A 26,211-nucleotide genomic window follows, 5' to 3' on the forward strand; every position below is an offset into this window, starting at 1 on the left:
ATTGACCAGAAACTGAACTGGTTTAGCCATATAAATACTGTGGCTACAGGAGCAGGTTAAAGGCTGGGAATCCTGGTGAATAACTCGCCTCTTGACTGCCCAAAGCATATCTGCCATTTACTTAGCAAAGGTCAATAAGCTCCACTTACCTGGGTGAATGAAGCTCCAACAAAACTCAAATACTTGAACCATTTAGACAAAGCAGCCTGCTTGATTGCACCCTACTCGCCAACCTAAACATTCAATCCCTCTATCACCACACATGGTGGCAGCAATGTGTACCATCCACAAGATGCATTGCAGCGACTCTTCAAAATCCTGGAACTCCCTCCCTAACAGCACTGTGGGTGTAGTTGTACCCACATGGACTGCAACACTTCAAGAAGGAGGCTCACAACCACCTTCTCGAGGACAATTAGGAATGAGCAATAAATGCTGACCATCCCCATCCATAATCTGAATGAAAGAAAAGGTGATTTTGGGGCATTGTTTGAGATTTCTGGTACCTTTTTTGTGAAAAATTACTTTTCCTGGAGAAGGATGCTGATTCAGTGGTGTGTGTATTAGGATCTGGCATGTAGACCTTGGTCTCCTGTAATCCACACACACACAGCTCTTGCTGCCTCTATACTTGTGCATGGAGAGAGGACAGACTGTTGTCCTCCCATTATTGGTCACAGTGGAGATTTGCAGTAACTTTTCACTCCTCACTTTGTCAGTGAGGCAGCAAGGAGAGATGTGGAGGCGGCTGGGATATTGTGGAGTGTCCTGATCTCGAGTACATCTAACGACTGTCCTACAAGCTAAAGGTCAGGAAGGCCCCTCCCGTTCCTTTCAGTATGAGGTCTGAAAGTAGCACTTTTAGGGGTGGAGGAGGTTTGGACAATCGGCCATCTTCAGCTGCTTCATCAATGACTTTCCTCAGATCCTGCAGCAGTCTGTTTCCATATGCAGCAAGACCTGACGAATGTTCCAGCTTGGGCTAGTGAAGGCAAGTACCATTTGTGCCACACAAGTGCTAGGAAATCTCCACCCGGAGAGAATCTAACCATCTCTGCTTGACATTCAATGAAATTACCTTTGCAGTATCCCCACAATCAACATCCTGAAGGTTACCATAGATCAGAAACTGCACTGGACCAGCCATATAATTACTGTGGTTACAAGAGCAGGTCAGAGGCTAGGGTATCCGCAATGAATAACTTGCCTCCTGACTTTCCAAAGCCTGTCCACCAACTACAGGGCGCAAGTCAGGAGTGTGATGGAATACTCTCCCAATTGTCTGGATGATTGCAGCTCCAGCAGAACTCCAGAAACCTGGCACCATCTCAGACACAACAGCCTACTTGATTGGCACCGCATCCACAAACATTTACTCCCTCCACCACTGACACTGTGGCAACAGTACTTGCCGTCTACAGTATGCGCTGCAGCAACTCGCCAAGGCTCCTTCAACAGCACCGTCCAAACCTGTGACCTTTACCACCTAGAAGGACAAGGGCAGCAGTCACGTGGGAAAACTACCATCTACATGTGCCCCTCCATGCACTGCAGCATCCTGACTTGGAAATATATTGCCGTTCCTTCACTATCGTTGGATCAACTCCTTCCCTAACAGTATTGTACATATACCTGCCACCACATGGACTACAGTAGTTCAAGAAGGCAGTTAACCAACTACCACCTTAAGGGCAAGTTAGGCATGGGCAACAAATGTTGGACTTGCCAGCAATGCTGTCATCCCTTGAATGAATTTATTTTGGGGGTAAAAAAAGCCTCATGTACCAAACTGTACCAAAGATTTGGCTTCCAATCACTCTTTTCTGCACGTGGCTTCCAACAGGGCTCACTTGGACGTGGGTTAAAGTTTGGGATTGATTCCGTGCTCTTGTCATTGACTCGCTCCTCCAACATTCATTATTTAAGCTCGCTCCATTGTGGAGAAATAAAACTACACTTGAGAAAGATACCGGAGGGCTACCAGCACCACCTGTGGAAAGAGTGGCCAAGGATGATGATAAAGCAAACCATTCAAGCTTGTCTGTCTTTATTGCTATATTATTTTAGTGTGACTGGCAATTGTTCTGTATGTTGTGATTTGAACAGAATTTTCAACATGGTCCTCAAGATGGATGAATATTAAGATGATGGGACTACTTCTTGCTTTTATTTTTAAAAGTGAAAGGCATTGTACAAAATGGAAATCAATGGCAGGACTACCAGAACATTAGTAGAAATTAAAACACTTCCCAGACAGGCCATAGGTTAATCTCTTGCGTCTTAGTCTGTTTCCTGAAGGAACACACACGCCTCATCTGTGAAAGATTTAAAAAAACATCATATTTAAATATAAAATCAAGATAAAACCGGGTTGGACAAAGTGTTTTTCAGGATAGAATGTGGCGTGGGAACTCCTATGGAATTTGCAGGAAGATCACGGTGGCTTTATGCAAATTGTAGTCTGTGAAAGCATTAGTGCAGCTTCAAAGAAAAGCTCCTCCGATGGCGTGATTTGCTCACAGTAAGTGATCCCCTTTGGACCTTTTGATGATAAAGGCTCCCCTCCCGTCCTTTTCATATGTAAAAGGCTGAGGTGAAAGTTCACTTCCTCCTTTGCCATTGTGGTGTGACTCTTGACCTTTCGTTCGGGCTTTCAAAAATCAATTGGATTCAGTCTGTTACTAAGGGAAAGGCTCCCTATCATGGCCCCCTACATTTTTTCTGTTCGTTCATTTACTAAAGCAGGTTCAGTCAATTGTCACATTAACAAACAACAACTTTCACTGCTATCGCTAGCGCTTTTAATGTACCGAACGTCTCAAGGCACTCCACGTGACCCTTATTAAAGGAGAGAGGGCAACAAAATAGATTTTAAGCAGTGTCTTAAAGGAGGACAAAGAAGCCGAGAAGTTTAGGGAGGGAATTCCAGAGCTTTCGGGCCTTGGCAGCTGAAGGTAAGGGTCTACCAATGGTAGACTGATGAAAATCAAGAATGCGAGAGAGGCCAGAATTTTTGGGCATCCACCATTCAAAGCTGATGCTAACCAAGTTATTGCAATGCCTTTGGAATGTTGTCTTATTTCCCTGTGACCTTTCCAGTTTCTTTGGAACCACTTGCTGCCCCGCTTCTTACAGGTTAAGGTGGTCATGAGTGTGTCCCACGCACTTGTTATCTCCTCTTCTGGGTTGCCACCCATATCCCAACCCTTCCCATTCTGCCATCAGTAGACCTACTATTGGCTACCATGCCAAGGTACTCTGGAATTCCCTCCTTAAAATCCTCTGCTTTTCCCTGTACTTCAATCTGCCATTGAATGGCTTTTAAATCCCTTCTTTTTGATCCTTCACTTCTAGCATCTCCTAAATTTTATTCTTCTGCTCAGCGCTCATCATGCTCATCTCTGCATAGAAAAACAAGAAATGTATGTTGCTGTCCCAAGCCACTAGTTCTATGAAGCAATCGAACAATAGTCTGGAAGGTCCTCTTCTGTAGTAGGGACCTGTGCTGTATCTGTCTCTCTCTCTCTCTCTCTCTCCATTGCTCTCATAATTCTACATCCTAAGTTCTTGCTGTTCTCTTGACTTGTGTTAACTTTCCTACTTCATCTCTTGCTCCTGCCTTTCACTTTTTCTCTTTGGCTCTCCTTCAATTCCTGCTTTACAGACCAGGAAGGACCTGTGGTTGTTGAGAAAGCTCGAGTTGAGGCTGGGAAGGTCTTGGGTTCAAAGGAAACACTTGGTTGGAGCAGGAACAGGCTAGGCCAGTCAGGGTTGGGCTGCTAAAAGAAACATGGTGAGTTGTATGATTAGATTGTGGCTTTTTGGATGGAACCAAGGCATCTTTGGGAAAAGGAAAGGAAGAAAGCTCTATCAAATGGCTCAAGTTCAAGCTTTCTAAACTGAGCTCCAAGTTCCTGACCCAGTAATAGGTCTTTCTGAAAAAAATCACACTCTCTTTTTGGGGATTTACAATGTATTCAATTGTTTCAGAAAGAATAACATTTTGTTCTGAATTGCTTAATATATATAATGGATTTTCTGTGATTTGGGTGTTATATTTACTGATGTATTTACAGGTAATCAGATTTCAAAAATTCAAGTTTGCATTTAAACAGAAAATGTTGGAGGTACTCAAAGTCAGGCAGCGTCTGGGGAGGAAAAAGAGTTTGCATTTCAGCTCTGATCTTTCATAAGATGGTGCATCACTGTAGTTTGTTAGTTTATAGTTATTGCTCAGTGATGGTTATAACCTTGTATACACTGTTAAATTGGATTAGCTATTACAGTATATTTAATGGAGCGTGATACTTTTTTTGCAGGCGTATAATTTTACAAAGTAAAAACGGCACCTTTTGCACTGGATCACCTCGACGCTATCACTTATGCCAAATCCAGGTGAGGCTTTCTAGATATATATTTTTGGCTGTTTTGTCTCTTATCTCTTTCCCTCCCAGTCTTACGCCTTGGGGATAACCTCATCCCCACTGACAGCAATGAGGAATCTTCAATGTTTCAAAGCCTGTGGTCACGGCCATGGAGTTTTGTTTTGGATTCTACCTGGACTCAGTCACTGATTACACCCTTAAGTGGAACTTGTGTTCCCAACAAATTGGAGTATGCCTTTATCTACCTAATACTTTGTAAACGATAATGAGATCTAGGGGTCAAACGGAGCACCATGCACTGGCTGAATGGGATGCACCTTGTGGTGCCATATCTAGTCAGCATTGGCATAACTGGTAGCACTGTTACCTCTGAATCAAAGTTGTTCAAGTCCCCTGTCAAATTGCATAAAAACGGCACTTCTAGGCAAGTGCGGTACTGAGGGAGTGCTGTGTTGTCAGATCTAAGATGTTAAACTGAGACTTCATCTGCCCCCTCGGATGGACCTAAAAGATCCCAAGGCACTATCTCCTTGGTGTCCTGAAAAATATTTATCCCTCCATCAAGATCATTGAAGTGGATTATCGTACTGCGGAACCTCGCTGTGTGCAATTTGGCTACAACATTCAATACTTCAGAAGGACTTAATTGCCTGAAAGCATTTTAGGATATCCTGAGGTCATGAAAGCTACAGTTTGGTCACAAGATCTTTGTGTTCATTATGTTTTTATTTCTCTGTACAGCCCTGTCCAAACAATGGAGTCAGCTTCAAGCAACAGCAGTGTTCAGCTTTTAATGCCAAAGCAATCAATGGCCGTTACTATCACTGGGTTCCACTGTATCCAGGTAAGGTATCTACTTGTATATTGTACTACACTGGGCCTATGGGATACTATCACTGAGTTTCACTGAATCCAGGTAAGGTATCTACTAGTATATTACACTGGATATATAGTGATACTATCACCGAGTTCCACTGCATACAAGTAAGGTGTTACAAGCTTGATTTTAAAATACAAACACAGCACATAAGTGATTCTGGTTGCATGGAGGAGTCATTTTAAAAATAGAAGATATTAAAATTTTTTAGTGTTCTATCTCTAACCTCCTCCAGCCCTACAGCTTTGAACTTTACGCTTGGGGGGGGTTCTACTACGTCACATGCAGCACATATACTTATGCTGCTAACATGGATCGATATTTACCCATCCTGAGGTATTTTACAGGTTAAGTTCCGGTGAGGCTCATCATGGAATGTAATTTTCTATACATTGACAGTCTCTTGTAATTCCTCAGTTTCTTGCCCAGATCAGAAAATTCATCAAGACGTTAGGTGACGACTGTTGAAAGCTCAATCGAACAAGACAGCCAGGAAAGAGGCCCCTGTTGTCTTTACGTCATGAGGAGTGACAGGATGCTGATTATGGTTAACAGCTCTTTCTTTTGGTTATTAAACAGATGATTACATTAATATTTCAAACAAGCCGTGCGATTTGCAATGCACCACTACTGATGGAGAAAGGCAGTTAATGGTTCCTGCTCAGGATGGAACATCATGCCGGGACAGAACCTATCAGGGTGTCTGCATTACTGGCCGGTGTGAGGTAAGCCTGATGTCTTTGGGTGAGCTTCAAACCATTCATCAAATTGCTGTGTTGGAAATGAGCTTTCCATTCTGGACAGTGTAATGCGATAGCAGAAAACCCATTCACTCCGTAACATTTCCACATTAAATCTTGATTCTGAATTCAATGGCATTATACTTGTGTGAAATTGGTTCATAGCAACAGGATTAGCCCATTTCAGCCCTTTGAGCTTGTTCTGTTACTAAATTCGATTATGCCTGTTTTGTATCCCAACTCCCATTTACCCGCCTTTGTTTCATATCCCATAAGAATTTGACTGTTGAACAATGACTTTGTCTCAGTTTTCACAGTGGAAGGGGATTATATATTTGACATTTCATGGAAATTAACAGGTTGAGCACAAAAATTGTATTAGAAGAAAAAGGTGGTAGAAATGACAAATCTCCCAAAACTTGATGATTTCTACCCTAGGCTTTTAAAGGAAGTAACTGAGGGGATAAGACACTTTGGTCATAATCCTCCAAATTAATGATTCTGGAACTGTCCATTTAGCTTGGAAAATTGCAAACATAATTCTGGTATTTAAAGAAAGGTGAGAGAAACAAGGAAATTATAGACCAGTCAGCCTAGCATTTATTATTGGGGACTTATTGGGAATGTATAATTAATCTATATGTGACTAAACATGTGGAGAAATTTTAGCTGATTGGAGAGATTCAGCATGGATTTATAACCAGGAAGTAACTCAAGTCCTGGACAGGGAATGTCTTTGGATGTGTTTACTATGGACTCCAGGTAGCATTTGATAATTTTCACAGGAAAGAGTTTTAGCTAAAGTTGAACTTGTGGATTTAGGACACAAAATTGGTTCGGTAGAAGGCAGAGAGGAGGACATTGGATTTGTACTCTAATTGGAAGGAAGTGACAGTGCTCTCTTACAAGGATCTGTACTTAGGCCTCAACTATTATTCATGACTTGGGTAACCTGACAGAGAGTTATATTTCCCAGTTTGCCAATAACACTGAGATTGACTTTGTAAGTAGTGCAGATGAGAGCATGAAATTACAAAGTGATGTTGATAGATTAAATGAGTGGGTGAGACTTTGCTAAATGGATTTCAACACAGGTAAGCGTGATGCTATTGATTTTGAAGGAATAAGGGATAGATCTATTATTTAATGGTGAAAAGTTAGAAATACTGGCATTCAAAAGAGATTTCAGGGTCTATATACACAAATCACTAAAATGTGTTGTCAACTGCAAACTAAATGAAAAATCCTAATGAAATGTTAGTCTTTCTAACTAGAGAGCTAGAATATAAAGAGGAGGATGTTTTGCTGTGGCTATACAAAAGCCCTGGTTAGACCACATATGGATTACTGCATATATTTCAGGACACTATCTTAGAAAGGGATATCTGATCTAGGAGGGAGGTCATGACGTGGAAACGCCAGCGTTGGACTGGGGTAAACACAGTAAGAAGTCTCAGAACATTAGGTTGAAGTGCAACAGGTTTATTTGGTAGTAAAAGCCATTAGCTTTCGGAGCGCTGCCCCTTCATCAGGTGAGTGGGAGTTCTATTCACAATCCGGGCATAAACAAGACACAAACTCAATTTACAAAATAATGGTTGGAATACAAGTCTTTACAGGTAATCAAGTCTTAAAGGTACAGACAATGTGAGTGGAGAGAGCATTAAGCACAGGTTAAAGAGATGTGTATTGTCTCCAGACAGGACAGTTAGTGAGATTTTGCAAGCCCAAGCAAGTCGTGGGGGTTACAGATAGTGTGACATGAACCCAAGATCCCAGTTGAGGCCGTCCTCGTGTGTGCGGAACTTGGCTATCAGTCTCTACTCAGCGACTCTGCGTTGTCGTGTGTCGTGAAGGTCGCCTTGGAGAACACTTACCCGAAGATCAGAGGCTGAATGCTCGTGACCGCTGAAGTGTTCCCCAACAGGAAGAGAACACTCTTGCCTGGTGATTGTCGAGTGGTGTTCATTCATCCATTGTCGTAGCGTCTGTATGGTCTCCCCAATGTACCATGCCTCGGGACATCCTTTCCTGCAGCGTATCAGGTAGACAATGTTGGCCGAGTTGCAAGAGTATGTACCGTGTACCTGGTGGATGGTGTTCTCACGTGAGATGGCATCCGTGTCGATGATCTGGCACGTCTTGCAGAGGTTGCTGTGTCAACATGTCATTGATGAAGACAAACATCTCGCCAAGGCCATCCCCACACCCCCACTTCTTGCCTTCAAACAACCGCACAACCTCAAACAGACCATTGTCTGCAGCAAACTACCCAGCCTTCAGGAGAACCGTGACCACAACACCACACAACCCTGCCACAGCAACCTCTGCAAGACGTGCCAGATCATCGACACGGATGCCATCATCTCACGTGAGAACACCATCCACCAGGTACACGGTACATACTCTTGCAACTCGGCCAACGTTGTCTTCCTGATACGCTGCAGGAAAGGATGTCCCGAGGCATGGTACATTGGGGAGACCTTGCAGATGCTACGACAACGGATGAATGAACACCGCTCGACAATCGCCAGGCAAGACTGTTCTCTTCCTGTTGGGGAACACTTCAGCGGTCACATGCATTCGGCCTCTGATCTTCGGGTAAGTGTTCTCCAAGGCGGCCTTCACGACACTCGACAACGCAGTGTCGCTGAGCAGAGACTGATGGCCAAGTTCCGCACATATGAGGACGGCCTCAACCGGGATCTTGGGTTCATGTCACACTATCTGTAACCCCCACGACTTGCCTGGGCTTGCAAAATCTCACTAACTGTCCTGTCTGGAGACAATACACATCTCTTTAACTCCACTCTCTCCACTCACATTGTCTGTACCTTTAAGACTTGATTAGCTGTAAAGACTCGCATTCCAACCATTATTTTGTAAATTGAGTTTGTGTCTTTATATGCCCTGTTTGTGAATAGAACTCACACTCACCTGACGAAGGAGCAGCGCTCCGAAAGCTAGTGGCTTTTGCTACCAAATAAACCTGTTGGACTTTAACCTGGTGTTGTGAAACTTCTTACTAGGAGGGAGGCACAGCATCTGCTTCACCAGAATAGCACCAGGTCTTCAATGTTTAGATTATGAAGAGAAATTACATAAAATGAGTTTTGTATTCTGGAACAAAGGCAGTTAATGGATAATTTTGATTGAATTTGTGGATTATGAAAGGAATTAATAAGGTAGAACATAGAACATTACAGCGCAGTATAGGCCCTTTGGCCCTTGATGTTGCGCCGACTTGTGAAACCAATCTAAAGCCCATCTAACCTTCATTATTCCAATATCATCCATATGTTTATCCAATGACCATTTAAATGCCCTTAATGTTGACGAGTCCACTACTGTTGTAGGCAGGGCATTCCACGCCCTTACTACTCTGAGTGAAGAACCTACCTCTGACATCTGTCCTATATCTATCACCCCTCAATTTAGAGCTATGTCCCCTTGTGCTAGCCATCACCATCCGAGGAAAAAGGCTCTCACTGTCCACCCTATCTAATCCTCTGATCATCTTATATGCCTCTATTAAGTCACCTCTTAATCACCTTCTCTCTAATGAAAACAGCCTCAAGTCCCTCAGCCTTTCCTCATAAGACCTTCCCACCATACCAGGCAACATCCTGGTAAATCTCCTCTGCACCCTTTCCAATGCTTCCACATCCTTCCTATAATGCGACGACCAGAACTGTACGCAATACTCCAAGTGCGGCCGCACCAGAGTTTTGTACAACTGCAACATGACCTCCTGGCTCCGAAACTCAATCCCTCTACCAATAAAAGCTAACACATTGTACGCCTTCTTCACAACCCTATCAACCTGGGTGCCAACTTTCCGGGATCTATGCACATGGTAGATAGGGAGAGAACCATTTTCTGCAGGTGGAGGCATCTATGGCACGGAGCATAACTTTAAAATCAGTGTTCGACCATTGAGGAGAGAAGTTAGAAAACACTTCTTGCAAAATGGTGGGTGAGTAGATCTCTCTCCCACAAAAAGCATTAGATACTGGCTTGATTGATAACTTTAACTCTGATCTTTGTGAGCCCAGGGTATAAACAGATATAAAGCCAAGGCAGGTAGATGGAGTTAAGACAGATCAACCATGATCTCATTGAAAGATGGGACAGGGGGTTTGAGGGGCTGACTGGCCTGCACCTCCTTCCATGTTTGCACCCCTGCCTGGTAAAATTTTTATCCATCTCGGTCTTGGAAGCTTCAATTGACCAAAAGTCCACAGCCTTTTGGGGCAGATTTCCACTGCCATTTCTTTGATGCGTACTTCCTGATTTCACACTGAAACAGGCTGGCTTTAATTTTAGTGTGTGCCCTTGTTCTGCACTCTCCAGTCAGAACAATACTTCTCTCTGCCCTATTAAATCCCTTTTTTTATTTTAAACACCACAATTGGATCACCCAACAACTACCTAAACTGAAGAGAATACAAACCAAGTTTACGCAGCCAGTCCTCCTCATTTGTGAATCTGTGCTCAACTGAGGCCAATCTCTCCTCCTTGAGGTGGCGTGCCCAAAATTGAATGGAGTAGTCCAGATGGGGTATGAGCAAATGTCACTTCCTCCTTTTTGAGATAAAGACCAACAATCTATTTGCTCTTTTAATGCAGTCTCCTGCGGCTTCACCAACCATCCAGTAGTTTTTAGATGGGGACAATGTCACAAATATATCATTTCTTGGCCTACTGTCATAGATTCATAATGGCAGAGTAGGAGTGGATAAAAACAAATGATGCGGATGCTGGAATCTGAAACCAAAAGAGAAAGCCGGGGGGGGGGTGTGGATTCTCCCATTCTGACCCGCTAATTTTTTCGTGGGTCAGGAGATGCGCGTGTGCGCCGATTCACGCATGTGTTCCCGCGCACGTGTGTCTCACACCGCTGGAAATCCAGCGTGGCCGGGCCCGGTGGGAACACTAGGTAAGTCATTTTAATCTATTTTCAATGTGATTATTGGGCCCAGGACTGCATTCTCTGGGCCCGATAGCATCTCCCACTCCACCAGTACAATTTCACTCCGGTGAGGTTTGGAGTAGCTCCCCACTTTCGGGGAACTAGCGGGAGACCCCACTGGAGTGAAGGGGGGGGGGGGCAATTGCCCCCCCCCCCCCCTGTTGGACTGGGGATGGTGCCCCCTTGGCATGGGCACTTGGGCAGTGCCAGCCTGTGCCCCTCAGCACTGCCCACTGGGGTGGTGGTTAGGGGCAGTGTCAAAGGGTTGGGATTTAGGTGGTGGGGCCTAGGGGTGATCGGTGGGGTGGGGGGGATTTGTCACTGCTGGGGCAGGGGGAGGGGTGGAGGGCTGGAGAATGGCGTGCTCTGGGACAAGGGGAGGTTGGGGCTGGCCTGGGAATAGTCGTGGGGGCTGCAGTCGGGCCATGTGAGGGGCTGGAGGGGCAGCAGTGCAGGGGTCCTGAGCTGGCCAGCAAACCGCAGTTTGGGGCCACTGTGTGCATCTGCAGAGTTCTGGAACTGTCAGACTCCCATGTGAATAGGCCCCGCCCCCCCGAACTTGTAATGATATTCACGATTGTGACCTCTGCATTGCACAGAATGTGGGAGATTCGAGTTTGAACTCCCACTGAAAAAACAATCATGACTAACATTTCATTTTTCCCGCCAATTGAGCACTTAGAACTTTTTTGGGAGAATTGCCCCCAAAATGCTGGAAAATCTCAGCAGGTCTGGCAGCATCTGTAAGGAGAGAAAAGAGCTGACGTTTTGAGTCCAGGTGGCCCTTTGTCAAAGCTAAAAGGCATAGAAAGTGGGAGATATTTATACTGCAGGGTGAGGGAATGATAGATAGTCAGAGCCACAAAAACAAGGGAAAAGGCTGCTAATGGCAGTCCATAGAGAGAATAAAAGGTGTGATTGGAAAATGGCAGAGAAGCTGAAATCGAAGGGTAAGGCAGATGAAAATGTGGGGGGAGGGGGAATAGGTGGGATAGAGGTAAAATTGAGAAAAGAGGGGATAAAATAGGGGAAAGAGGGAGTGGATGTAGTTTTGCCTTTCACTTGGCCAAAGGTGATCCTCTAGAAACAGGCTGAATGGCCTGTTTCTGCACTGTAGGGTTTCTATGATTTCTATGATCTATGATTTCTATGATCTATGATTTCTATGAGAATCATAATCATAAGAACTAGGAGCAGGAGTAGGCAATTTAGCCCCTCTAGCGTGGTCTGCCATTTAAGATAATCATGACTGATCTCACCAGGAGAGCCCCAATAAATGCAGTGTGTCTTTCTTTGCAGCCTGTCGGTTGTGATGGTCTCCTGTACTCTTCCAAAAGGCTGGATAAATGTGGGCTCTGCGGTGGTGACGGCAGCACCTGCTTCCGAATCTCGGGCACTTACCGACGAGGAATCACACGCTTGGGTAGGTGTGAGTCTAACTATGTTTTGCTCAAACTAATAGAATCTCACACTGAGATGTTTTCCACAACCGTCTTGGTAAGAGGTGATGCCTTTGACCCAGCGGCATCGCATGCAGCAACATCTTTAATATAGATTGTTGTTTTAGAGGTGGAAAGTTGGGGGTTGTGTCTTAACTGAGTCAGAGTGATCGTAACAACAGTCGGCTTTTATATGGTGCATTTAAATGTAAAAATGACCCAAGCTGTTTCACAGGGCGTTAAGTTATCAAGCAAAAATTGACACCCAGCCACGGAAGGAGATATTAGGACAGGTGACCAAAACCTTTGAAGGGAGTAGGTTTTGAGGAGGGTTTTAATGGAGGCGGGTTAGTCAGAAAGGCAGTAAGATTTAGAGAGAGAATTCCAGAGCGAAGAGCTGAGGTGGCAGGAGGCAGGGTTGCCATTGGTAACATGAAACAAATGGAGATGCACAAGAGTCCGATGTAACATGGGTAAATTACAAACCCCGATTGAACTATTTAACATTAAGTTACGCAAAGGGGTGACAGACAAAGCTGGTCTGTGATGCTTGAAGGAGCTTTTCAGATGAGCTTCTTTCCAAAACTTGAAAGCTTTGAATTGAGATCAAGGATTCCAATGTACACCATCATTAAATAGAGATTTCTGGATAGGGAGTCATGTTTTATTTAGGAGCAATACTTGCGGGCAGCCCCAACATCCCTGCATTCAAATGTAACTGAGGTGATTTCTGCTTTGATGACCATCTTTCCCCTTGGTCTGCAGGTTATCTCTTCATTACGAATATTCCCGTTGGTGCTTCTGATATCCAAATTATTGAAAGGAGGAAAACAGAAAATATTTTAGGTAATTTCATTGAATTAGTTCAAACATTTCTTCACCCCTTTTTAACCCCACACCTACTCCTCCCTTATTTTTGTTGTGTTATTAATTACTACTCCATTGTTTTACCTCTTAAAGCTCTTGCAGACGAAGGTGGATACTTTTTCTTCAATGGGAACACAGCAATTGACAATCCTCGGAACTTCCGGGTGGCCGGGACAATATTTAAGTATAGACGACCTGCAAATCCGCTGTCTGATGGCTTTGAATACATCATTGCTCAAGGGCCCACCAACCAAGGACTGAATGTTATGGTATGTAACTCTGATAACAGCAACAATAGGCTTTATACTGTCATTTCATCTGTAACCTTGTGATCACTGAGAGGCACAGGCCCTGTTAATACATACTTTTAATTAGTTACCCATCAATTTAAAAAAGTGTAGGAATTACAATAGGTGATGTTTACATATTGAAAGGACATATGATTACATGTAGAGGGAGGGTACTTTCTGTAATCCCTCTGGAAGGAAAGAATACCATCTTGAAAGGACATAGTCTTTGTCAATCATGTTTTCTTTCAATAATTATCTCCCCTGCTCTCCTCCAGAAGGCAAATACCCTTACAGTTCCAAGTAATTGTTATGCACTTGTGGACCTTGGCAGTCAATTTGATAAAGCTGTTTGGCTACAGAGTGCGTCACAGCAAAGCAGTCCCCTATCTACATGTGTGTTTTCCACCAGTCATTGATGTACAGAAGCTACCCTGGTCTTCCCACCCTCGCCTCCACCCTCCCTAATCTTGGGACATTGTGATCATCTGTAGCTCATGTATTGATGTCCTTAGTGATGCCTCTCTGTGGACTAGGAATTGAATCATACAATCAGAGAGAGGCCATTCTGCACACCCTGTTTGTGCCAACTCTCTGCAAGAGCTAGTCAATTAGTTATACTCTTCTGCTGTTTCCCAATAGCCCTGCAATTTTTCCTCCTTCAGTTGCTTATCACTGGCATTATTTTAATAAATCTTCTCGCCCTCTCTTTGAGGCTTTGACAACTTTGTGCTGACAAGATAATCCAGCTGGTTTGCGGGGGGCGGGTGTATGAGTATTTGCTTTTGTTCTCTGTTCCCCTATTAATAAAGGCAAGAATCCCATCTGCTTTTCTAACAGCCACCTCGACTTATCTTGCTAACTTTTTGGAAAAATTTGTGTATGCTTACCTCCACATCTTGACCGTGTTCCTTTCAATGTTACCGTTTTGTTTATACTGCCCCTTATTTTTCTGATTGAAAGCCTTCACTTTGCACACATTGCACCCGCTATATGTCTGCCCACTTCATCGTTCAGTATTCGTCCTCCTGAAGTCTGTTGCTACCTCCCTCATTGCTCACTAGATTTTCTTGTATTATGCCATCTGTGAATTTTGAATTTGTACGCTGCTTATCCAAGTCCAACTCAATATATATCTCAAAATGCAGTGGTCCTAATACAGACTCCTGGGGAACACCGTTTTTCTTTGCTTTCTATCTCTTAGCCAATTTCATTCATAAACTTTCCCGTCCCTTTAAACCCATTTACTTCAATTTTGCTAACAAGACTACTTTGTGGTTCTTTATCGAACACCTTTTGAAAGTACATATACAAATCACACACTACCTTCATCAACTTTCCATGATACTTCATCAAAGAACCCAATCCTGTCTGGCAGGAATTAGCTTCTCAATTAATGACCTTTCAGAGGCATCGGATAACTGTTCTTACTGATGGTCACCAAATTTCAAACTAAACATGGCAAAACATTACTGAGTAGACTTGACACGGGTAGACAGGTCTATATGATATTGAGATAATGTTATCTGTTTTATTCTGACAATATTAGAGTCATAGAGGTTTACAGCATGGAAAAAGGCCCTTTGGCCCAACTTGTCCATGCCGCCCTATTTTTTTAAAACTCCTAAGCTAATCCCAATTGCCGCATTTGGCCCATATCCCTCTATACCCATCGTACCCATGTAACTATCTAAATGCTTTTTAAAAGACAACATTGTACCGCTTCTACTACTACCTCTGGCAGCTTGTTCCAGACACTCACCGCCCTCTGTGTGAAAAAATTGCCCCTCTGGACACTTTTGTATCTCTCCCCCCTCACCTCAAACCTATGCCCTCTAGTTTTAGACTCCCCTACTTTTGGGAAAAGCTATTGACTATCTAGCTGATCTGTGCCCCTCATTATTTTATAGGCCTCTATAAGATCACCCCTCAGCCTCCTACGCTTCAGAGAGAAAAGTCCCAGTCTATCCAGCCTCTCCTTATAACTCAATCCATCAAGTCCCGGTAGCATCTTAGTAAATCTTTTCTGCACTCTTTCTAGTTTGTTCTGTGCTATCTTCCTAAATTTTGTTGAAAATAAGGATGGTATCTTCTCATGATGTTTTTTCACCTGACAACATTTCACACTGCTTTGGAGGCTGCACCATATTAACAGCTTGGCTATTGGGAGAATACTGGCTGCATTATGGATGAATGAAATGGAGCTTCCAACTCTGTGACAGAGCAATGTATCAATTCCAATTCATCTATAGGAAATTCTTTTTTAAAATTTTAATCAGAATCGATACTTTTCATAAGACAGTCAAGCAACTAATCAGGACTAGGTTTCCATTGACCCTGTAGGGAGCATTTGACCACCCTTTGTTAGCTAAAGAGTGGAAAGTTGGTGCCTGGAAATTTCTCTCTTTGCTGTTTGAAAATATTGCTGGAGGTCTTCTCACATGATCTTCTGCAACCAAACGCCCCAAACCTACTGTTGGTTAGCCAAGATGTCCATCCTTTCGGTGTACTGTCTTCCCACACAGATTGGAAAATGAATAGGTTTCTCATTATCCAATGGTTCATGATGTCAGCTTTTACCCATATCCAGTACTTTTCTAACCAGTAAACAAAAGTGTTCAAAAAAAATTAACAAGAACAATTTTTCATTGCCATTTCGATTTTTCTCCGGGGCCGCTGGCTACAGTGTTTTGGAGATTAACCTTAATTGAGGAGACTCCAGGGCAGTCTTGGAGGATTGGCTACCCTACCATGAGCCATTCATTATTTCTCTGTGCAAAGTGTCAGCTTGGTTGAATGACAGCATGCTCACTTCTGAATCAGGAGATAAGAATAAAAAAGTAGGGTTCAAGCTCTGTTCCTCAGCGTGAGCTCACAATTGAAACTGACCCTCCAGGAATCCTGCATCATTGGAAGTGTTGTGTCTTTTGGATGAGACATTCAACATGGGCCCTATTCATCTGCCATGTTCAAATGTCAAGGATTCTGCAAGTGCTATTCAAAGAGTAGGGGTGCTTTCCAGGCACCTGGCCAATATTCAGTAACCAGCTTCACCCAACTAGATAAACTGACCATTGACCTTTAGATAAAGGCAAAATACTGCGGATGCTGGAACCTGAAACAAAAACAAAGTGCTGGACAAACTTGGTGGGTCTGACAGCATCTGTGGAGAGAGAGAATAGAGCCAACGTTTCGAGTCTGGATGACCCCTCGTCCGAACTCCGAAGGGTCATTCAGACTTGAAACGTTGGCTCTTTTCTCTCTCCACAGATGCTGTCAGATGTGCTGAGTTTCTCCAGCGTTTTCTGTTTTTGTGACCATTGACCTTGTTGCCTTTTGTGGGACTTGTTCAAATTGGCTGCTTTGTTTGCAAGCATTATAACTGTACTCCCCTGGGCTGTGAAGTGCTGTTGGATGTCCTGAGTTCACCACAGGTGCTGCTTGAAGTTCTTCCTTCCTTTCTTTCTGTAACAGGAATTCTTATTTTCTATTCAGCTGCACAAGGAAATCTGTACAATTCATTGCATTCTGAAATGCAATTGAAATAAGGCACAAATGTGTGCGACACCTGTCTGTTATTAACAATGGAATCCATGGCAAAATGGAACATTCAAAACTTTGCATTTATTGTTGCAAACTCAGTGAAGAAATGTGAGTGCCCATCCTCGAATGGTGCAAGAGGTTTCCCCAAGCTAACACCATTCTTCAGATTTTTTTTTCCTTAATGCACGAGTTCCTTCATAAAACCAAAACACTCGACAAGTTCAAACTTCTGAATTTACGCATTATACATGTTACTGCCACCTTCGTGTTGTCCTCCCCCTCCCACCACTGTCAAATGAACTGCTCCACTGGGCTGCTGATCCGTAACATCAAAAACTGAAGAGACTGCTTGTGAGGAACATGGCTGAGATGGAGCGTGCTAGCTAAGGGAGATAACCACCTGGTAAATAGCTTAAAGAGGATCGATACTGGACAGGGAAATGCTCTCGATGCAAAAATCCTTTCCTTCGTTACCGTGCCAAGCTATAGCTGCTTCTTTTTCTCCCACTTGTGTTGAGAAACGCAGATTTGAATAAATTGTTCCCAATCTCTCCTCATCCTGAGATGCACTCCGTTGTTACCAGCATGCAGATTTTAAAAAAATAGAATATCCGTGCATTCATTCTTTTCACTCCGCCTGCCAAAACCCTGAAGCGCCCAGTTCTAGTGGCACTGTGGGAGTGCCTACACTGCACAGATGGCAGCTGCTCAAAAAGAAGGCCCTACACTACCTTCTGACAGTTAGGCATAGGGAAAAAATGGTAGTCTTCTCTAACTTGAGAATGAATATTAAAAACAAACAGGAAGCTGCCATTCATTTGCCATTTTAGCGAAGGCTGAGCCCCATAAACAGTTCTGGTTAGAATTCTAACTAATCATGGCACCTGGGAATGAAATGGGAGGAATTCCTTGTTTAAGTTAGTGCAGGATCTCACTTCCACCCAGCCACTTTTGATGGAGACTTGAGGCAGTTGTCCAATTTGGCATTAAACCAGAACAGATAGAAAGTTTATTTTTAACACTGTGTACTTGGCATATTTACCAGAAACAAAGTACGGATACACTTTGAAAGTACTTCCTTGTGTAGTATCCAGCCCCCTAAAATAGGCTCCAATATTTTTCAAAAGCTTTTGGAAAGTTTTGAATGTTGCCTTTGCTAGTGAAGAGCTAATGTGCAATGTGACTCCAGCATTAACTCTTGGATTGTGCTTCTGACAACAATCTCTTCATCTTATGATGTTATAGGTCAGCAGCCCTGAGGAGCAGTTCATTTGACAGGAGGGGAGCAGCATCAGTTTTGGCAATAAAATTTAAGGTAGATATTGAGGATTTTGAACATAAGTTTATGATTATCACATGACTGTCATTGCTGGGCATAATATCTTGGGTACTAATCTTGTTTTTTTGTGAATTAATTTTTTACAGCGAATTTTCATGATGTATTAACCAGACTCCTGTTCCATCAGGCAAAATGTCTTGATTGTCTATATCCAGTACATCCCTTAAGCCGGATGCACAAATAGATTTTCTGTGATGATGGAAGGGTTTATTATGCCTTTTGTGACACCTTATTGAATATTTCCTGCCTAATGGCTGGTAGAATAAATTCAAACCAAAATTACAGGATCCTGGACTTTCTAAGCAAAGGCATAGAGTACAAAAGCAATAAGGTTTAGCTGAACCTTTAGAAATCACTGGTCAGGTCTTAGCTGGAGCTTTGAGGCCCATTTTGGGCACCATCCTTCAGGGAGGGTGACAAAGCCTTGGAGAGGTGGCAGAGGAGATTTATCAGAATAGTACCAGGGAAGAGGGATTGGAAAAGCAGGTATTGTACTATTCAGAGTACAGCAGGTTAAGGGGAGGTCTGCTAGAAGTGTGAAAACGTTAGGAAAGGGGTTGACAACTGTCCTCACTGGAGGAGTTCACGCGTTTAAACAAAAGAACCAGAGGTGAGATGAGGAAAAATGATTTTTACACAGTTATGATCTGGAATGCAAATGCCCAAAAGAGTGGTGGAAGTAGATTTGGTACAAACTGAAGAGGAAATGGAATACATTAATAAAAAGGAGTAATTTGCAATGAGTGAGACCTTAGTTGTTTCAAAGAACTGGCATAGGCATGATGGACCAAATAGCTTTTTTCTAGGCTTCTTCATTCCACAATATTTGTACCTGACCCAATGGAGATATCTGTTGACATTGAAGAGATGTACTTTGTGGTCCTTTTAGGAGCTGAGGGCTGAATTTTCTTCGAGCGCTTTCTAAGAGGGCTGCTGATTTCAGGATTCTTGACCCTATTCCTGAGGTTTCTGATTTTTGGGAGTGCTTTTTAAGGGCGCAGGCTGGTTTGGGTAACGTGCCGGCACCCTGCACTCCTGGCCTGGCTGGCTCCATTATGGGAATAGGCATGTCCTGGTTCTCCACAATTCTCATGGAGTTGGGGCAACCTTTCAAAGAGTTTTGGTTCACAGCACCTCAGAGGTGTCGTGAACCACTGTCTGTATGAGAGAATCTTTTGAAAGGTAAGCTCAGAAGGTCCTCCTGATGTCTCCCATGCCAAGATATGACCTGCAACCACCCTCTATGGTTCCTCATGTCCCCATGTCAAATTGCAGCCCTTTTATGCCCATTCACCCACTATGTTCTGTATAGAAGCAGTGATCCCTTTAGTGATCGTTGGATGTGTTTGGGGAAAAATAAACTAAAAACATAAGTAGTCCCAAAGGTCCAGCTGTCATTTTTTCTATCAATGCCTCCGAGTCCTCGGTTCCCCAGGCTTCTCTTGGCTGAAGAAAGATAGAAAGAACTTTCTTGAACTATGGGCATTGCACAGTGCCTCCACAGCCAGTGAAATATATTTTGAAGTACAGTCACTGTTGTATTGAAGGTAACTTAGTAGCCAATGACCAGATCATCTCTTTTCGTGAGATAGGTTGAGGAATAAATATTGGTCAATACACCTTTTTGTATATAAATATACAGAGGTGAGCTCCTCTGCTGCTCTTCAAAATCATGATGTGGAGATGCTGGCGTCGGACTGGGGTGAACACAGTAAGAGTTTTAACAGCACCAGGTTAAAGTCCAACAGGTTTATTTGGTAGCAAATACCATAAGCTTTCGGAGCGCTGCTCCTTCGTCAGATGGAGTGGAAATGTGCTCTCAAACAGTGCACAGAGACACAAAATCAAGTTACAGGATACTGATTAGAATGCGAATCCCTACAGCCAGCCAGGTCTTAAAGATACAGACAATGTGGGTGGAGGGAGCATTAAGCACAGTTCAAAGAGATGTGTATTGTCTCCAGACAGGACAGCCTGCAAGTCCAGGAGGCAAGCTGTGGGGGTTACTGATAATGTGACATAAATCCAACATCCCGGTTTAGGCCGTCCTCATGTGTGCGGAACTTGGCTATCTGATAGCCAAACTGATAGCCAAGTTCCGCACACATGAGGACGGCCTAAACCGAGATGTTGGATTTATGTCACATTATCAGTAACCCTCTGGGTGCTGCACTGGACCGTCAGCCTGTCCTCAAGATCCTAGAGTGGTATTCGGCCCTATATTCTTTTGACCCAGAAGCAAGACTGTTGTCACCGAGCCACAGTTGACAGTTATAGATTATTTGATGTGCTATAGAACAGCAACATTTTTCCACGCAGCCGTCCAGTTGTTATGGGTCAATTGACAAGATGGTGGCAAAGTGACTAACAGATTTCTGAAAGGGAAATTGTGTTTGACCAATCTATTAGGAATTTTTTGACAATGTAGCTACTGGGATGCAGGAGGCAGAACCAATACATATGATGTATATAGGTTTTCAAAAAGCATATTTTTGTCACAAAGTGATTAGAGTACAAGAGTAAAGGAATCTTCCTATAATTATACAGGGTATTGGTGAGTCCTGCCTGGAGTACTGAATGCAATTTTGGTTTCCCTATCTAAGAATGAAATTGTCAACTCCTGCTTCTATTCCTTATGTTCTTAACAATATAGGAGGGGAAATAAACAGCGTTTCTATTTATTAACACCTCTTTCACAGCTCAGGACAGGTAATGAGGAATAGCTTGGAAAGCTCTTAACACCTCTCTGCTCAATCTTTTCATGATTCTCTGCTTTATCAATGTCACTATAGTCACTTTTACTTGGACTTTTCCTCTTTAGTTCCTTCCAAGCTCCATAAGCTTTGCTGCACTTCAATGAAGGCTCATTGTGCAATCTCCTAGTCCTGTTCATTGTTGCAGAATTTGTTGAATATTGAGGAACATTTTAACTTCACCTGCCTATCCTTGCTCTCTATGGACAATTAAAACTGAAGCTTGCTATCAACTAACCACCACTTGATTTACCTCTTCTGCTCTATAACTCTTGTTAGACTTGGTAATATCCAGCATCATTGAATCACCACTCTGCTTAGATTCAGATCAAGAACAACGTTCTCTAATAGAGAATAGAAAGTTTATTCTGAAATGTTTTTGTTGCTCTCTGGTTATGATTACTCCCCTTTCTGCTAAAACAGTATTACAACCTCAATGGGAAGATGCCACACGTAACATACGAGTACACGATCCCACGGCCACCCGTGCTCAAGCCTGCGCCTCCCGTTGAGAGTCCGTTCTACTTCAGTGTCCCTGAAACGAAGTATGAAGACCGTATCAACAACTGGCATCGAGTCAAACTCCACCCAGGCCCTAATGGTGAGACATTGCTTCCTAATGATGCAGCTATCCAAATGAGATCACAGGGTCAGAATGTCACAGTGATGTCAGTTTCACCTTTGACCTGGAGTTGGGGGATGGGAATGTCTCTCTTGGCAAATTAGATAGTCCGGATTGGGAGCTCTATCCTTCAAATAATCTCTCTGACATTTCTGAGTTTTATACGTCTCATGAAGCCACATGAATGGAGCAGTTCAAGAGGAAGGTTCAAAATCAGGCTGCAACCTTCCTCAATTCAATATTTGTTTATTTTTTGTGTGTGAAAGATGTGCCCCCCTCAGCTTTTCCTGTGTTTCCCTGAATTCCAGTATTAACCCCTCATGTAACTCAGAAATGAGTAGCAGCATTCTGAACATTAAGACTAGGCCTAAGACATTCAGTTTCTCGATCCTATTCAACCAAATCATGGTTGATCTGGACCCCACCTCCATTTACCCACCTTTTCTCCATACTTCTTGATACAGTTACCCAGAAATTTCATTGTTAAATTTTTTACCATTTCACCCATTCCCACATTCTACCACTTACCCGCTTCCTCCTAAGGGAGACCATCACCTTTCATCATTTGCATTGTTTTATGTTCACTACCCTAATCCACTTGTGGTTATCCCTCAAGCTTTTCACATCCTCAGGACATCTCAAAGCACCTTTGTTTCCAGTAATGTACTTGAGATGTAGTCAACATTGGAATATAGGGAACCATTGCAGCCAATTTGCTCATAGCAAGGTCCCAGAAACAGCACCGAGATAAATGACCAGACAATAAGTAGTGCCACAGGATGCCTTATACCTTCCTGAGAGGGTAGGCAGGGCCTTGGTTTGAACCAAAAGATGTCACCTCTGACAGTGCAAATCTGTTTCAATACCACGCTGATGTGCAGTCAGGATTACGTGAGGTTTGAACTCTAAGCCAAAATAAAAGCAAAATACGGCAGATGCTGCCAATCTGAAATAAAAGCAGAACATTTTGGAAAAGCTTAACAGACCTGGCAGCATCTGTGGAGAGAAAAACCGAGCTCGAGTTTCGAGTCCGTACAACTCTTCTCTTCAGAGCAAAACATTAACTCTGTTTCTCTCGCCGCAGATGCTGCCAGACCGGTTGAGTTTTTCCAGTGTTTTCTGTTTTCTGATTCAGAGGCGTGAGACTTGAGGTCACCGAAAACTTGCAGCAAGGCCTGTTCCCCTGTACTTGCTGACCTACACTATCTCCCAGTCAAGCAACGTCTTGATTTTAAAATTCTCATCCTTTGTTTCTGAATCCATCCATGACGGCACCCATTCCTATTTTTATAATCTCCTCTTGTCTCTCAACCCTCTGAGATATCTTGCCCTCCGTAAATTTTGGCCTTGTGCTCATCCCTGATTTTAAATACTCCAGCAGTGTGACTGTCTTCAGTTGCCTAAATCCCAAGCGCTGCTCCACCTCTTCACCTGGTTTTCCTCCTCAAAACCTACATCTTTGCCCAGGCTTTTGGGCATCTGCCCTAGTATCTCCTCAGGTGGCTCAGTGTGATACTTTGTTTTATAACGCTCCTGTGAAGCACCTCGAGACATTTATTACATTAAAGGTGCTATTTATGTCGTTGAAAGAAAATTGTCATCTGGTGGAAAAGGGCTGGTTGGGGTGAGAGGGGGGTGCAAGTTTCCAGCTGAAGTGGGTTGTATCTATTGAGGTGGTTATTCAGTTGAGCGATGCAATTTGAATTGGCAGGCTGTGCATGCTGTATGGCTGTCATTTTTTTTTTTGCTTGAGCAATATGGCCAGGTTATAGAGTCTGAGAAGGTCTGAGTGATGGCTCTCCTTAGAAGGGGGATTAAAGCGTGTTAATTTTGCCAATCAATGTATAGTGCAATTGTCGGGGCCTACATGCATAACTCCATTTTCTCCCTCTGAATGAACTGTCGGTGGATGGATCATTCCAAAAATTATTTTACGGGGATGTGGCAAGGCTAGCATTTGTTGCCCATTCCTAATTATCCTAGTTAGGCCATTGCAGAGAGTCAACCACATCACTGTGGATCTGGAGTCACATATAGACCAGGTAAAGGCAGCAGATTTCCTGCCCTTAAGGATATTAGTGAACCAGCTGGGTATTTCTGACAAACGATGATGATTTATCATAGAAACCCTACAGTACAGAAAGAGGCCATTCGGCCCATCGAGTCTGCACTGACCACAATCCCACCCAGGCTCTACCCCCATATCCCTACATATTTTACCCACTAATCCCTCTAACCTACGCATCCTCAGGACACTAAGGGGCAATTTTAGCATGGCCAATCAACCTAACCTGCACATCTTTGGACTGTGGGAGGAAACCGGAGCACCCGGAGGAAACCCACGCAGACACGAGGAGAATGTGCAAACGCCACACAGACAGTGACCCAAGCCGGGAATCGAACCCAGGTCCCTGGAGCTGTGAAGCAGCAGTGCTAACCACTGTGCTACCGTGCCGCCCCTATCAAAGTCACTATCACTGAGACTGACCTTAGTTTTCAGATTTATTAATTAAATTCAAATTTTGCCAGCTGCAATGGGAGGATTTGAACCCCTGGCCCCAGTGTATTATCCTGGGTCTCTGGATTATTGGCACAATGACATCCCCACTATGGCATCGTCTCACCAACACATGGTGTTGTGGAGTGGTGGATTGTAAGTTCAATATCTTGGAAATGGAAGAAAGCAGCCTTCTACTGGGGAAGGGGAAATCAGAGCAAGAATCCTGTGATCAGACCCTCCCCACCCAGCCCCGAAGACCTGTTTTGCAGAATGGCAGAGTTATGGAACTGATGCTGGCAGATGAAGTTAAGATATAGATCAGCCACAGAGTAACAGGATGGTGGAGTTAGGTTGAGGAGCTAAACGGCTCTTATTCTCCTGCTCCTATCTTTTTTCCATATGTCAGATTTTGATAACCTACTATACGGAGAGCACAGTTCTAATCCAATGTTTCTGTCACAGCCCTTCAGTCCAATGTGATCAGTCTGAGTCCAACGCCGTGGAACACAACAAGCACTTTGCACCACCCCCGTTTGCACAACAGCTTCCGAAGCAGTTCGCAGCAGAGCAGCCTGAGACTGATATGTAGGAACAGCTCTCTGAATGCGGCTCTGCCCATCCTGTGTACAGAGCTGCAGGCCAACATGTCAGCCAAGTTCAGGACTGAGAACTTCACCACTTACTCAAACATGGATCTCAACAGCCAGCAACTTGAAGAACCAAATCAGGGCAGTGTACTTGAACAGCTTCATACGGACTCAGAGCCTGGAATAAACACTGGAGGCGAGGAGAGGTTTAGTTATAGCCTGCTAACGGATTCGATTTACCCGCTTTCCAATTCCACTGCATTCCACCTCTTAAACTTCTTGAATAACCACAGGACAGAGCCTGTTCAGTCACCAGACACTGAAAGGTAAGATTTAACTATTATTTGATTTGATTTATTATTGTCACATGTATTAGCATACAGTGAAAAGTATTGTTTCTTGCGTGCTATACAGACAAAGCATGCTGTACATAGAGAAGGAAATGAGAGAGTGCAGAATATAGTGCTACAGTTACAGCTAAGGTGTAGAGAAAGATCAACTTAGTGCGAGGTAAGTCCTTTCAAGGGTCTGATGGTAGCAGGGAAGAAGATGTTCTTGAGTCGGTTGGTACGTGACCTCAGACTTTTGTATCTTTTTCCCAACGGAAGAAGGTGGAAGAGAGTATGTCCGGGGTGTGTGGGGCCCTGAGTTATGTTGGCCGCTTTGCCAAGGCAGCAGGAAGTGTATACAGAGTCAATGGATGGGAGGGTGGTTTGCGTGATGGATTGGGCTACATTCACAACCTTTTGCAGTTTCTTGTGGTCTTGGGCAGAGCAGGAGCCATACCAAGCTGTGATACAACCAGAAAGAATGCTTTCTATTTTTCTGTAAAAATTGGTGAGAGTCGTAGCTGACATGCCAAATTTCCTTAGTCTTCTGAGAAAGTAGAGGTGGTTGGTGGGCTTTCTTAACAATTACTTTATTTTTTGAACTTGAACTCAATTCACTCTTGTTTATCAGTCCCAGAAGTAATGAAATACAGAGACTGCATCCTGTTTCCTTCTCACAGCAAGGAAAGCAACTGACCAACTTAGACCAGTACATGTGAGGGGGCAGATTAGTATTCTTGACCTTTTATCGCCTTTGAGAAATTATGAGTAACTTCCCATCAGATCAAGTAAGGAGTAGATCGTCCTATGTGACGGGTGGTTGAATTGCCTTTTCTTGCTTTGTGCTTCCTGCTTCCTGATATTCTGGTGAAAACAAAATCCAAATATGACGACTGTGCTCTGGAGAAAAGTTGGGAGGTTTCACATAGGTTCTGTTAACGTCATGCATCAATCAATCAGCAGCTGTCTCA

General features: G+C 43.5%; 1 protein-coding gene across 1 annotated transcript in view; it reads left to right on the plus strand.

The window, feature by feature from the left end:
• Window positions 1–26,211, plus strand: part of LOC144497733 (ADAMTS-like protein 2) — a 151,019-nt gene that overhangs the window by 73,704 nt on the left and 51,104 nt on the right. Inside the window, exons 8-15 of the mRNA XM_078219171.1 lie at window positions 4,320–4,395; window positions 5,127–5,229; window positions 5,842–5,987; window positions 12,274–12,397; window positions 13,179–13,259; window positions 13,374–13,549; window positions 21,626–21,803; window positions 24,787–25,237. Coding sequence (XP_078075297.1) covers window positions 4,320–4,395; window positions 5,127–5,229; window positions 5,842–5,987; window positions 12,274–12,397; window positions 13,179–13,259; window positions 13,374–13,549; window positions 21,626–21,803; window positions 24,787–25,237 — 1,335 coding nt within the window. The remainder of the gene's footprint in view (window positions 1–4,319; window positions 4,396–5,126; window positions 5,230–5,841; window positions 5,988–12,273; window positions 12,398–13,178; window positions 13,260–13,373; window positions 13,550–21,625; window positions 21,804–24,786; window positions 25,238–26,211) is intronic.

Source organism: Mustelus asterias, chromosome 8 (genome assembly GCF_964213995.1).
Source record: "Mustelus asterias chromosome 8, sMusAst1.hap1.1, whole genome shotgun sequence".
In the NCBI taxonomy this organism is placed as follows: Eukaryota; Metazoa; Chordata; class Chondrichthyes; order Carcharhiniformes; family Triakidae; genus Mustelus; species Mustelus asterias.